Raw genomic sequence first — 15,377 nt, 5'->3', positions numbered from 1 at the left:
ATGCCACACATCCCACATTCCTGAATTACCAATTACCCTAAGTCATCTAATATGCATGGAAATTCTGTATAGCTGGTTAAAAAAATTATTTGAATTCTTATTTCCTCTTAATTAGAATTAATCTACTTGAGTAAGTTAATAAGGTTTCATAAAAAGGGATGGTTTGTGTAACTTCTAACACAATTAAATATTAATAAACTCCGGTGGGAGCCAGATCAAAGAGTACAAAACGTCTTCCTGAGTTTTATCTTACAACATGTCACTTTAACCAGTTATGTATTTCCCTGTACTCTGTAAGAGGTTTCATACAGCAGTAGAACAGTGATGAAACCACACAGAAAAATTTCAACATCTACAGAATAAAGAAGCATGTACATCTCATGCTCAATTTGAAGAATGGATTCTACCATAGTCTGAAATAACTAACCATCACATATGGAATACAGATACATAATCCATCTGAAATACTAAATATAGTCCATCTAGATAGTGATTAACCTGAAACTCCCCTTCTCTGGCCTCTGGCTACAACAAAACCAGAATACTATAAACCCTAAAGTTAATCATGTATCCAATCCTAAATGACAATAGTAAATCACCTTTTTCCATTTTTCCTTTAATTCTTTTATGACCTCTTGTGGAATAACATTTCTAGGTGTCTGGGTTTTGCAGGTTTCTCATTTTCTTTTCTCATAACTAAGAAGAATCAAATCTGAACCTCCATTTCTAAGCTCAGTAACATGAGGTTGGTAGTACACTCTTCATGTGATAAAGGTGCTGGAAACACTGGTCAAACACCAGGAAATTGTTCTTGAATTTCCAGCAGTTTGGTCTAAAACATAGATAATGGAAGTCTGTAGAAAGCCTTATAAGTAACTTTTTTTCTTTTTAAATTTTGATAATATATATATCTGTGCTAAATTTAAAAAAAAATTAACTAAAATGAAACAAAATATCCCATGTGAAATATTAAAACCTGGTTATCAGTTTCCCAGAACACTTCAGAGAAGTCTAAGTTCTCTGATTCCCCAACCCAGCTATTTAATGACCAGTTCTTTAACTGACATACTTACAGAAAGGTTGATATTATTTAAGATTTCAAAGCATTCATTAGCAAGAGGCACAAGAGTAGAACTTACATTGACATTCCTTGCAGCACTTGCCATCCACATAGGCCAGGGCAGAGTTAAGTGGGCAGTCAGCAAGGGGGCAAATCAAAGCCTCGCACTGCACAGTACCGTTCTAGGAGAATAAAAGGTGCTTAACTGGTGGTTTTATTTAGCAATAGCAGAGATGTTCTCAAACACAGGAACTTGAAAATCTATTTTTAAATGCAGTGAACTTTCTAACATCCAAAAAAGACAGTTTAACGCAGGTCTTTTAATAACTACAGGAACAGAAACCATACCTTCAGAATGTCAAACATACAATCTTTTAACATGAATGATGTGCTCTTTCAGATGATAATGATCAATTTTTTTTTAGAGGCAAATCTATTTGGAGGCAAAACATTCTGCCAATCAGCAAAAAAAACCTGACAGATTATTGTGAAATGACAATAGCACAGAACAATACTCTACCTTCTGATTTCATTTAGAGACAATACATTTCTAAAAGGTAGCAATATTATAGCTGTGAGAAAAATCCAAGACAAAAATATGTAATGTATTTAATTCTAAATTCAAAGAATTTTAAATATTTATCAGCCAGGTTTGATACCATAAAATACTAAAAGAAAAACTAATAACCCTCCAGATATACAAAGAGAAAAAAATACTAAGCTTAAAGTGACCCATTTAGCCAATTATAGATAGCAGCAATTCAATCTAAGGCGTAGTACAGACAACAACAGCCTTTTCACTGGTTTCTAATGTCCTTTGAATTAAGCATTTAATGAGCTCAAATGGAATGAAAGAGTTTTATATGAATGGGCAATAATACAGACGCCCTAGTTTGGCACCTGAAAGGATACTTGCAATCACATCTGGACTTGTGATACTTTTGGGAATCTTCCATCCACCAAATCTTTTCCATTTCTAATATAACAAAGCTGGCATGTGACCCTGACATTTTACTTTTTATTACTTATTGAGATGTAATGAAAGGCAACCAAAGGAAATCGGTCACAAGGGAGATACTAAATCATTTGCTAAGAAAAAGGCTGTGTTTATAGTGACAAAAATCAAAGAATCAGAATTCCAGAGGAACTGTTCACAACTCAGTGCAAGGGAATAACATGCTAGCTAAGTATATTGTCTAGCACCTGCATATGGTGACAAAATACAGGAGCTACACATGCTAGTAATGCTGAAAATATAGGAAAACATATTTATTGGTACTATTCCTTAGATTCGGAACAGATTTTGAAGTTCTTTGTTGTCAGTACCTAGCATACATCTGGAAGTTCTCACTATTTGCCTCAATAAAACTAGTCAGAGGAAACACTGGAGTTCCTGACTCTCCACTCAACCCATAGCCATACCATGCAAGTGCAGTTCTTACAGCCATCCGTCCAGGATTCAAACTCTCTGTAGGTTGTGCCCTTCATTGTGCAGGTTCTCTCACAGTAGCACTGATCCAACTTGTTCATCCTCTGCTCAGCTTGAGACAACTGTATTCACAGTTCACAAAAACATTTTGAATTTTCTAGTGGTCTCTACGCTAGTTAAAACACAACTCAAACTGTCCCCCTTTATCAAGTACACAAATGAAAGAATACATTTAGAAAAACACAGTCAGGGACAATAAAACAATTATTATTAAATACAACATGATTAAACCACCAGTCATTCAGAGATGGAAACTGAGAAGCAAGACAGAATGCATTTCATCTTTCTTATCATCATGACATCAGGGACATCATGAAACTAAATAAGCAGGCCAAGATGAGTACAGCTCTTGATTTCTCATCTTTGTATGTGCAAACTGATCAAGAATCTTGCTCCACATAAAACACTCTGAGAGAAAGGCCAGATGAATGTAAAGCTCAGAACCAACATCAGCAATTTTTTCTGCACTTCAGCCGAGGCATTTTTAACATTAGTGTATCAAATCAGCTAGGTAACAGCATTCCTGCAGATATCTAAAGAATAGTCTATTTTCACCAGCAGGCATGAATGTTTTTGGTGCAATATTCTAAAGGAAAAAAAGAAGAAAGTCCTGGTTTGGATTCTTAGTTCCTTGTCTTGCATGTATTTTGTCTGAACATGCCTTTGGCAGCTCAGGTCTTCCAAAGTCTTGGTAAGTCTTGCTGCAATAAGCACTATAAGCATAGTTCCATTCTAAGCCCTATAGATAGAGTGGATATCTATAAGCCCTTTCCTTGCTCAGGGATTTGGATGCTCTTTACTATTAAAATACATGTTTCTATAAAAGTATCTAAACAATAAAATTCTCTGAACTGAGAATTTGTATATATAAATCAGGGACAGGTATATAAAGATGTAAACATACCATGAAGGGATGTTCTGCACACAGCCACGTGCACAGCCCCATACAAGCATGAAAAAGCTAAATACACACCAAATAAAGACCGACAGTCCTCATTTCTCCTATGACTAGAGCCCTAGTAAACGTTACCTTAGCTGATGTTTTTGCTAAAATGTCTTGCAGTTCCATAATTTTCTGCACAAGTCCATGGAAGTCATTACAAGTTGGGCATGCTGGAATAATAAAATATCTGTTAACAAATTAATTCACAATAGGTTCAATCATGCCAAGTTGACAAACAATATACTCAAATTCAAGGTTTTATAGAGCTTGTAGGACAGCAAGAAGGTAAAAAGCACGCCTTTCATTTTATGATATAAGAATTAATAGACTTACTGCGATTAAGATCTGGGCACTGAGAAATAAATCCTTGAGGCATGACAAGCAATTGCACATCTTGCATTATGCCCTATGTGTAAGTGGAGAGAAAACAAAAGGATACATTATTTTTACCTGTCAAAATCATGTTTTCCATTCACCATACAAAACATTAAAGCCCATACAGGAAAAACTACCTGATAAAAAGAACAGTTATGAGTAAACAGCTTCTTGCCTGGACTGAATTCAGTGATAGAAGAACAAACAGAAAAAAAATAGATAGATGTACAGGCATACTGAATAATTTTTAAGGACTGAAGATTAAATGTCAAGATATAATTATGTGGCAAGAGTTTGGTGGTTTTGAATTCATTGTTATTTTTAGTTAGTCACTGCAGAAAAGCTTGGAAATGACCTTTAAAAAGTAATTTGAAAACAGCTGCAGTTTCAGTTACTTAGAAATACTCTTTTAAATAAAATGCAAATTTTTTTACAAGATATAACTCTTAAATAGACTTGAAGAATAAAGAAACTAGATTAAAAAACTACATTAATGCAAACCCTTAATGAGTTTCTGCTGGTTTTGGCTGGAGTAGAGTTAATATGCTTCACAGAAAAGTAGCTGGCATGAGGCTGTGTTTAGGATTTCTGCTGGAAACAGTGCTGATAACACAGGGATGTTACAGAAATTACAGCAGCAAGGCCTTTTCTGCTCATCCTACCACCCCAACAGTGTGGAGCCTGGGGGTGCACAAGGAGTTGGGAGAGACACAGCCAGGACCCCTGACCCCAAGTGACCAAAGAAGGGGTCATATCAGGGACCACAGGGCATCACGCACAGCATTTAAAGCTGGGGCAAGAAGAACAAGAAACATTTGGAGTAGTGCCATTTGTCTTCCCAAGTAACCCTTACAGGTGACAGAGCCATGCCTTTCTGGGGATGGCTGAACACCTGCCTGCCCATGGAAAGTGGTGAATTCATTTCTTGTTTTGTTTTGCTTGTGTGTCTTTGCTTTACCTATTAAACTATTTCAAACCATAAAGGTTAAAGGTTAACCATGGTTAAACCATGGTTTGCTTTAACCTCATGGTTAAACCATGAGGTTAAAGCACAACAATTTCTGATGGGGATCCTTCCATAAAGCTTGCAAAATGCTGAGAAGCTACGTCTGTTACACAGCTGCAGAGTTGCCTGTAGCTAAGAACTTGGGGAAATTTCAGCATGAAATTCAACTATGATGTCTGGAAAGGGATGGTTTCACCCAGAAGAAGAGATCCCATGCTTGCAGGCAGATTCTACATGCTTAGTTAAGATATAATTAGTACTCAGTGTCCTACTGTCCAATAGCAAAGGCCAAAGGGCAATTTCAAAGCAGTCCAAGAGCTGTTTTATGATTACAGAAGCTCAAACTGATTGAGGTTGGGAGGCAGCTCCTGAGATCCCTGCTCAAGTAGGACCAGCCACAGCAGAAAGCCTAAGACTGTGTCCAAACAGCTTTTGTCTATCTCCATAGTCATCTTTCTCTGACAAACTTCAAAGTAGCATTGTTTTCTTATGTTCAGATGGAATTTCAGGTTTTACCCATTGCTTCTTGCCTGTCAGTGGACACTAGTGAGAAAAGTCTGGATACCTCATCTTCATTCCCCTCACAATTCAGGTATTTATCCACATTGATGAGATCCTCCCAGTACCTCCTGAGCCTTCTCTTCTCCAGGCTGAACAATTCCAAATCTCTCAGCCTTTCATCATAAGAAAGATGATTCAATCCCTTAATCAATTCACTCTTTATCTTTCAGGGAATGCAAACCTTAAAATAACCGTGCGCAGTATTCCTCTGTCCCAGCCAAAAGGTTGTACCCAAAGGCAAGTCCATGAAAGGCTTCTCCACAACTCTTTCATAAATTCTGAAAAGGAAGTGGAAAATAGAATCCCAAGTTGTTATCATTTAATTTACTCAGAGCTCAAATATTCCAAATGTGACAAATTCTCATAAAACAACACTCTTTACTTACTTATTGCAGTCCACATGTAAAATCAAGTGAGAGGCACTGATTGCTAAGGAAAGTCTGTGCCATTTATCATCTGCCAAAATGTATGGGAACACTTCTGTGTGGGAGCGATGACTGCCTGAATGATAATGCAACCTGATTTCATTTCGATGACCGCTGCTTTCCAGCTCCAGGTACCTGTACCATAAATGCATCATCATGTCATGAACCATTCTTATCAGCACAGCAACATTTTACATAAGACATCTTCTCATCATCATGCAAGAACTATTTAAAAGAGAAAAAAAAAACCCAAGCAGATACAAAGTCAAAAGTAGACCCTTCTCAGATTTCCAGTGTCTCTCTTCTCAGTGGCAAATAATAGCAGGTTCCAACTTTCATGTAACTACACAAGATTTCAAGCCAAATATGTTTTCCTCTAACAAAACAATTTTCTGTAACATGATCTGAATTGCACTATTATAAATAATTGCCTTATACAAGTAAAGCACGATAGGGATACTCTGAAGGCATGAATGCAAAAAAGACAACCCCGAGTATTGCAATAAGGATATCATTAGTAATTACCAAGGGAAGTAAGGACTGAGACTCAACACTGCTTTGTTTGCTTTTATATGTACTGTTACATCTTCTTTCATTTTCTGCAATAAAATTTCTCCAAAAATATATATATATAATCAAGAAATGCCAGCTCTTCAGAACAATTTATATATGTGTACATATTCGCTTTGTTAAATTAGTATGTGCATTTGCAGGCTGGGTGTATGCACACATATACACATTTATATGTGTATGGACATATATATGTAAATGTGGATATATCTATATAGCAAAAACCCAGAAGTGCAGCTGTGCTAAGTGAACCTAGCAGATTGCAAACACAAGTTTTGATAGTGAAATTCCAGATGTTCAATTTAAAAAGCACTCCATAACCAAACTCGGTTCTTAGACAGGCTGTCTCTCACATGTTGGACATCTTCTGGGAAAAAGCCTGACTAACCATTTGTCTTTTTAAAGTACTAAGTTTCTTATTTTTAAATTCCCCACGAAAATTATTTTTACAGAGGAAAAAGGAGCAGAAATAGAAATTCTTTAATAATCATATGCAATCTAAAGAGCAAGGAAAATAACAGATGGGGCAAGATACACAAACTGGGAGAATGGACAATTCACTTTTTTTCTAATTCTTTTGCTACATCTGCAATCAGACATAACAGTGGCTTATAACCTGAGTGCACAATGTGTTCCTGGGTGATGTCATTTGCTTTAACGGGCTATCTACATTAAGGAATAGAAAAGACAATGATTGTGGTTTTGAAGAGTAAAAATGAGACCAAATCAAAATCTGGTACAATCATCATCTCTAGGAGAAGGCTGGGCTTACTGCACACCAGTGTTTCATTCAGGGTGTTCCACAGTGGAACGTGCCTAGTACAGCACAAAAACAACTAGTTTTTTGCAAAACCAGCAAAGGACAATTTCTTCTTCCTCCCCATTATTAAGAAAGCAGTTAACTAGAGTCAGACATCAATTTTGTAATCAATTTACCTCCTCATGGCCCAAAAATAATTTTTACATTGGCAAGAAGTGGAAACTAATTGAAGACCTGGCTGGAAAAATTGTACAATAGTGGCAGGATATCAGTCAACTTAATAACCTCCTTCCTAACTCAAGCTTCAAGAATAAAAATAAGGTTACTCTCAACCCAAATGAGAAGGAAAACACTAGAGATCTTGACTCCTCCAGCAACTTTCAAGTGTCTCCACCCAGCTGCAGAAAATAAATGGAAAACAAAAGGCATGAATATGTTGAAGCATTACATCCTGGTAGAACTAAGAGCTCTCCTTCATTCCAAGTCAATAGCAGAACTGATGGCAGCACACAAAGACGCAGGCAGGCAGGGAACAAATTACACTATTAGACATACATTCACTTCAGAAGGTATAAAACAAACACTTGTGTTGCCCTTATGCATGTAAGATAATGAAACCTTTTCAGATGAATCATGAATTTGCCAATAACAAGAAGACATTGCTGTACAAATTTCATGAATTAAGAACTGCTGAGAGAGGATGCAGACAATCGATGACGCTGTAATAAGCAAGGAAATTTTCCTACACAAAGCTGAACAGAAACTGTGGACACTTGTGGTTTTGTTTTAATGGTGATTAACACACTGTTTTGACATTCATTGACAATATCTTTTGTTCTTTCATTTGGTAAACTAACAAATATAACTACCTTTGAAATGAGAAAGCATGCATCAAAATGAAAAAGAAAATAGCAGCCATTAGGAGAATTATTAGGAAAATCATTTATGGTTTTTTAATAATCTACAGAGGCAGCAGCAAAACAATTAGAAAAGCAGGTGAAATGACAGCCAAAGCAATATTGCTTTCAGCTTGAGCAAATGCCATGATACTGAAACACAGAAGTGAAAGTAAATCATTTCCACTCCATTTTTTACAAAATGCTGTGCTTGCTATTCCCCCTTTGTACATTTGTTTAACTGCCTGGATTTACATGGCGCTCTCTCTCAGCCTCATGAGTTTCAGGAGTTAGGACAAGACTCAGCACTGACAAACACATATGGGTGAAAATGCAAAGTCTGCCCACAGTGAGGCTTCTCATAACATCTGTGAGGCTGTGACACTTGGGTGCATGGTTTCCAAAGCTTTGGAAGAGTCCTTCAGAAAATATGCTAAGCATTAACAAACAGACCTGCATTTTAGAAATTAATGTCTGATGACAAAACCACTCTATAATTCTCTGTATGTTCAGGATTACTAATCATTTTAGAGAAAAAGGAGGGTGCTTTTAACTCCTGAAGGGCTTTCTCCCAAAGGAAAGAGTAACTGCATTGTACTGCAGTCTTGTCCTAGCCAAGAATCTCATTAATGAAAAGCTCCAGGAACCTCATCAGCTGAGTCACCACTTCCTTGTCCACATCAGCCTAGCCTAGCCCACTCATTGCAGGGAGTACAGCAGCCAAAGATATCCCATTTTAAACATCACTAATGCTTCAAGCTCCAAGGTCTTCTGTGCTGCAGAAGGCAGCAGAAGGCAAATGACTATTAGAGTGAAAAATAAACCACAATGAGAAACCCAATGCAACAGCAGAAGAAGCACCTCTCTTTCTAACATCCATAGTCTCTGTGGTTGTTTAATCAATACCAGCCTACTTGATCTTAACCCCAAAAAAAACCACACCCACCTTGGGTTAAACTTGGATTTAACTTCACAGGAAGATGATCTGTACTTAGGTTTTTCTATGTTCGACATGTGGAGAAGAAAATGCTAACCTGGAATAAAAGGCCACTACATCTCTGCAGACCACCCTGTGCGTGCACAATCATTGCAAAGGCAACAGCCAAAGCCACAGATCAGCTGCTCTGCTTGGAAACCAGCCAGACAGCGATCCCTAATGCACTGACTAAGGATGAGCCTGTCTTTGTAACAGGAAGAAATTTGTTTCAAATGCCCTGGAGGAATCTGAGACAGAAAACAGTGATGTTTGCTCTGCTGCTCAGCACTGGTCTGTTGTAACTTCTAGGTAAGAGATGGGAGTCAGCAGATCTGCTCCCTGTGGAGCTCTAATGACCATCCTGGCAAAGGGCATGTGGTCACGCCAGCCTGGGCAGGACCTGCTCTTTGGGAGGTGACAGACTAGCACAAGAGAGACTGGCAGTAGAAGTCAGGATGTACAGCAAAAAGTTAGAGATTTAGGAGGTGAAACACCAGATGATCCCAGTGCACACACTTTGTCTTTGAGAAGAGGGAGGTATGGCCACTCCAGCTAACAGGCAGTGCTGGCAACTCCAGGTCTTTGATGGCTCACTTGTCCATTTGGCATCCTTTCCCACACAACAAATGCACACACTTACTCCAAGCAGCTAATAATTTCAACTTCAATTTACAGCATGTAGACAAGTATTTCAGAAGCTGCTTATGAATTTAAGGGTGGTGGAGTTTTTTAACTTTTCCTACTCACATTTACAGGTATAATGCTAAAGTATTTCCTCATGGCTCTTTGATCTACACTGAAAAAAATGCAAATCAATAAAATTAAAGAGCAATATGTACTTAAAAAAATCCTTATCTCTGTTACTTATAAAAAAAACCTTTATCTGAAGATTTTTGCTATCTGAGTTCTGCCTTTTTGTTAGCTTTAATTACATGAAACATTAAAAAAAAGGGGCTCCTACTTAGTAGACCTTATTCATTTCACAATAGCAGCAAGCAATTCTGCTAGGTGTAGATTATGAAGGTATAAAAGCAAATCATGCAGCACCACTTCCACATTCAGCAATGCATTATTTGCTATTTTCCATGGTATCATGACTGGGTGGCTAGAAGCGTGAGCTTTATTTTTCTATGTTTCAGAAGACTTCATTTGGAAGTAACACTAAGTGTTCTGAAACATTAACAAAACCTCACAGCAAAGCTTGTGGGGTCTAGGATGACATGCTTGCTAAAATGGGAGAGAGAGAGACCGAGATCAAATATAAGATTCTCTGAAATATCTTTCTCAAATATCTTTAATGCCATGATTATTACCTATATGAAAGCAGAGATCCCAGGTGAAGAGAACTCAAAAATTAGAAGAGGGTGTTACCCATATCAACACAGAGTGTATAAACAGCAGGACAGCAAAACCATCCTCTCAAATTTATATTATACCACTGGTGCCCCACTCCAACTCCTAGACATCTTGGTGATCTCTCACACTTTTTCCATGAAACTGGTGGGCTTTTCCACACTGACTGGTGGGAACAGGCCTGGGCCAATGCTGCTTCACAGACTGCCCTGACATCATCTGCAAGGGTACTAACTGCAGGAGACAAATGCTTGCCAAGAAGATGCTAACAACTATGCAAAATGGACAACAGCAGGCCAGTGCTCCAGCCTGAGCACTGTTTGGTTTACTAGCAAGCCCTTGCCTGGCACTGCCAACAAATCTGCATCACCACTGCATCAAGTGTAGGGGGAAAAAAAAAAGAGAATGACATTCCTCAGGGCACTTGTCCCAGGTGGGAAAAAAAAACCACAAGTTCAGCTTCCTGCTCCAAATCAGGCAGAGTAGAAATTAACTGTGTGGGGAAAATGCCTCTGAAGCACCCCAGTCAGATGCCTACTGATCATACTGGCATTTACACTTCTCTTGTTTATTTTCTTCCACCACAAAAACAGTCAACCACTGCAGCTTTGTTTCACCACAGCACTGCTCCTTGCACCGCATAACTATAGAGAACAGCTGTGGAGGAGGAAGGTGCATTCATCATGTGCTCAGGTGATGGAGCCCAGTGCTGGGACACACATGGAGGAACATCCGTGTTGGGATGCTCATGGGACAGAATAGCCAGGCAAGAGACAACTGGCAGAGCAGAGAGGCATCATCCACACACATTCACCTGCACAAACTACTACTGCACAGCTTCTCTAGACAGAAAGAAGCCACAGCACAAGGTAGCTGCTAGGACAGTGAGTTTGCAATACCCAGATGTGGAAGTGGAGGTTAGGAAACAAACAAGTGAGGCTGCTCAAATCCTTTCCATCACTGTGCCACTCAGTGTCTGTACCCAATTCAAACTAATAAAGCAGGTGGGGGAAAAAAATGTATGTCAATAGGATATTGTTCTTATCAACTCCTTGCAGCCCATCATCTGATTTCAGTGGGACTGCTGAGGTCTGGAAGCCTTTGCTTTGGAAGGCTTTGAAATCAAGACCTTGCCTCTTGCCTGAGAGACCTCTCTGCTTACCTCCCAAAATGTGAGGTCAACCAAATCAGGGAGGCAAAATCTTGCCTTACCCTCACTGCAGTCTACACAGCTTCTGCTGGGTTTAGTGCTATGATCCAAGAGCCCATGGCCATCACAAGAGCAAGACACTCCAGCCCATCCAGTGCTAGTACTGGTGACAAGGCAAGGCTCCCAGATAGCCTTTCCATAACGCTTATGGGAGCTTCGAAGGAGCCAGAAGCAGGAACTGAGGTCTCACCAAGCTCTTCAAAGCACTCCAAGGAAAGCTATTCTTGCAAAATGATGTTGGCTTGGTCTTGGAAAAATTCAACCCCAATATTACAGCACATTGCCCATGCCATTCTTATGTGAGCCATGGATATGAAATCAAATTCACAAATTTTGAAATAATTTTGAAACGCTAACTCATGTCTTTGAGCAATTGCTCTCATTCCCCTCATCTCTCTCACTAACCCCATTTATCACTGTATTTATTTCCATTTTGTTCTCAGTAACACACAGTCCCAGGAATATCAATCTCATCTGCCTGAAGCTTCCTATTCTACTAAAAATCAACAAGGGAAGAACTTCCTCAACTCAAACACTGTAAAAACAAATGGCATAAACCATGCCTCATTCCCTTTTCTTGACAAAGTTTCTCCAAGGAGAGCAAGAGGACTGCAAATACAATAAACAACTTTCTAGTAGATGTATTAGTAAAAGAAAAAGGCAGTTTCAACATAACTGTTTCCATTTCCTACCCCAAAAGAATACAGATTTCTTTGTTATTTGTTTACTCATAGAAAGTCTTATAAACAACATTGGAAGAATAACAAAATCTGTCAAAACTTACATATCAGCTATTTCAGTGGGGGTTTTCAACGTCATAGAAAGGAAAAAAATCTTCTGTCTCTTATTCAAGAAGGCTTGTCACTAGTCTCAATTCAATAGGTTCCAGGTTCATATAAGCTTTCTGTGAGATGTGCTCACACAATTCACCCTGGATTAGCTGGTACTGCAATGATTTTCACTGGACAGGCTGGCCTCACTTGATTTAACAAAAGTTATGGAATAGTAAGGTACATGAACTATAGGAACTTACATCCTACTCCCTTTTTTTTTTCTTTTTGGTCACAGAGTATAAACTAACTGAAGTAAAAAAAAAAAATACAAAAAAACAAATCCAAGCAAGAGTGACATGGTGTCAATCAATTTTATGATAACCTTTATAGCCAACACTTAAAGAAACAGGTGATTCCTAACACCACAAAGGCATAAAACAGAGTATAACACAAAATGGCTGCTTTACAAATATTTCCATCCAATCCTATACTGAGGGATAGACATTAAATCTCCCAAACCAATATAAACAAGGAACTTTTTTATTTTGGGATAAAGAGCCTGGTCAAGCTGTCAGTGTTTACACAGAGAATTCTTTGTCCCACAGAATCTTCTGTGCACTGGAAAAGCAGTGAATGAATGAATGAATGAATATATCTTTTTTTTTTACACCTTTGATGAAACATGCAAACTGCATCAAAAGAATAGAAAGCTGACACCAGAGAAGGTTAAAATCACTAGAGGAATTCAAAAGTGCTGTTATGAACAAATTGTAGAGGGTTAATAATTATTATCAGACTAGTAAGGAACAAAAACTAAGATTTAATACCAAAAAAACCAAATACAGAACAATATAACCATCCGCTCTTCCAACAAAAAAATCATGGACAGTTCTAAACAGAAGAAGTAAGCTACTACCTCTTTTGGCACAGGGAACAGCCATATACAGCTTTATATACATATAAAGCTATGTATTTATGTATACACGTATACATTCATATACAGCTTTGAAAATTAATCCCATATTACCTAACACCTGCTCTGCAAATATTGGTTTCAGTGGTAAATACTGGAAGCTGTTCTCAGTGTAAGAGTTTTGCAGCAGATTTTGTGGTGTCAGAGAGGACACTTCACACTGCAGTCCAGAAACACTGGCACTCATACATCAAAAGCAGGGAACGTACAGTTCCACCTCTATTTTAATACAATGGTCAAATGAGAGAACAAAATTCATGCATCGGGAATTCACCTCTGGTAACTTATCTCCTGGAAGCATAAATCAGTATGAGAGAAAATGTCATAGATAACTTCCTCCTACATTACTAAAAGAGGTTTGAAACTGTAGTGCAGTACAGCCCATTTGACGGCAGATAATCACAAGACACCAACTGCTGTGAAAACAAATACTAAGGAAGGCAGAAATTGAATAAATTAGTAGAGATACAAATTAAGGGTAGGAAATGCCTGTCTATAATATACTACTGATTTCAGTTCTCTGCTCCAGGATATAAAAAGCACTCACCAAAGGAAGAATCGTTAAACTACAACCTAGCAGTTTCATCCTTTAAGGGCCTAATATGCAGTATCTCAAGAGATATGAATGTAAGATTAGTTACTTAAAGCCACAAAACCACAAAAGGAGGAAAAAGTTTTATTATCATCAGTTCCTCTGCTGATGATTAAATAAAAATATATGATGGAATAGCAAGACCAAATATATATTACAACCCCATCAGAGAGCAAAATCCTCTCTCTGCTGACTCTTCCATCAAGAAGAAAGTGAGACAAATTCAGAAGTGAGGAGGATAATACAGCTTAAACAGAGATGAAACAAACAGCAGTGTTTAAGGCACTTAAGGTACTTAAGACTTAAGGTAGCCCTTCATTAACACAATTAAAAATATTTACCTTGCTACCATGAAGTACAACACATTTTAGGCAAGGCACTGTCTGTGGTCAAGGTAAAGCCCTGGAGTTAAGAAGACATTTATAACTTCTGTCTTTCAGAAATATGCCATATAAATCTGCCATATTTAAAAGATGTGTTTGCCTGCTTGAAATTAATCTGAACAATTACTGATGTGTGATTTGAATTCCCTGACAACACAAGAATTTTTTCTGAAATTATCACCACACTTTACCCAAAACTACCACTGCCTGAACTCCCTGGCTGCTCTAATCAGTGGGGGGAAAAAGTGATGTCTGTGGAAATGTATGGGTAAGTTAGGAAAGGACAGTTACAGGTATTGTTTCAGACACTTCCACTTTAAGAATAATTTAAAAATATTTTAATATATTTAATACTAGAGAAATGCATAATCATTATAAGAGGGGACATCAACTTTCATATTCAATCAGGAAAAGATAAAAGCAATTAAGTAAGCATGAAAAGATGACTGTATTTTCAGTAGATAATTTCTGTGAGCATTTTTTTGTGGTGACAGCAACAGCCCAGCCTCAGCAAATGCCCAGGCCTGAGACTTATGTGGAGAATCTCTCTGATAGACCAAGCACAGCATTCAACACATGACATGAAATTGTGAGACCAGACCTGTCAACTTCTTAAGACCCAAAGCCTTAAATAGTTACATGACCATGTCTCGGTGCAAGTATTCATTTTTTATGATTCTCAAAAAGGAGCCAGCAAAAAGGAACAAAAACAACAACTACATAAAACTAGACAACACAGACTGAATCAGTAAACTCTGAATCACATAAACTATTTTAAGTTTATAAACAAAATTATAAAATTTTAAAAATCCTACCATTTTGAAAATGCCTTTGATGTAAATTCACATATTTGCACCAATGTCCCTAGATCCATGCAAAGACAAGATGAGTTTTTACACTGATTTATTTCCAAAAGCACAAAGTATGAATAAATGCACCTTTTCCCACTTTTTAAACATTTTTATTTTCTTGTACCATAGAAATGGTTTTACCCTAGAACCATTAGTTGCCTTGAAAGCTCTGTAAAATAAA

The 15,377-nt window shown here is 37.8% G+C and overlaps 1 protein-coding gene across 1 annotated transcript in view; it reads right to left on the bottom strand.

The window, feature by feature from the left end:
- LOC131573667 (protein NEL-like) overlaps positions 1 to 15,377 on the bottom strand; it is a 137,712-nt gene that overhangs the window by 101,925 nt on the left and 20,410 nt on the right. Inside the window, exons 4-9 of the mRNA XM_058827845.1 lie at positions 5,821 to 5,994; positions 5,616 to 5,712; positions 3,826 to 3,898; positions 3,580 to 3,662; positions 2,483 to 2,611; positions 1,140 to 1,242 (exon numbers count right to left, since the gene is read on the bottom strand). Coding sequence (XP_058683828.1) covers positions 1,140 to 1,242; positions 2,483 to 2,611; positions 3,580 to 3,662; positions 3,826 to 3,898; positions 5,616 to 5,712; positions 5,821 to 5,994 — 659 coding nt within the window. The remainder of the gene's footprint in view (positions 1 to 1,139; positions 1,243 to 2,482; positions 2,612 to 3,579; positions 3,663 to 3,825; positions 3,899 to 5,615; positions 5,713 to 5,820; positions 5,995 to 15,377) is intronic.

The sequence above is a fragment of the Poecile atricapillus genome, chromosome Z (assembly GCF_030490865.1).
Source record: "Poecile atricapillus isolate bPoeAtr1 chromosome Z, bPoeAtr1.hap1, whole genome shotgun sequence".
NCBI classification, from domain to species: domain Eukaryota; kingdom Metazoa; phylum Chordata; class Aves; order Passeriformes; family Paridae; genus Poecile; species Poecile atricapillus.
The sequence above is the reverse complement of the archived record's forward strand: the minus strand, read 5'-3'. Positions and strand labels throughout refer to the sequence as shown.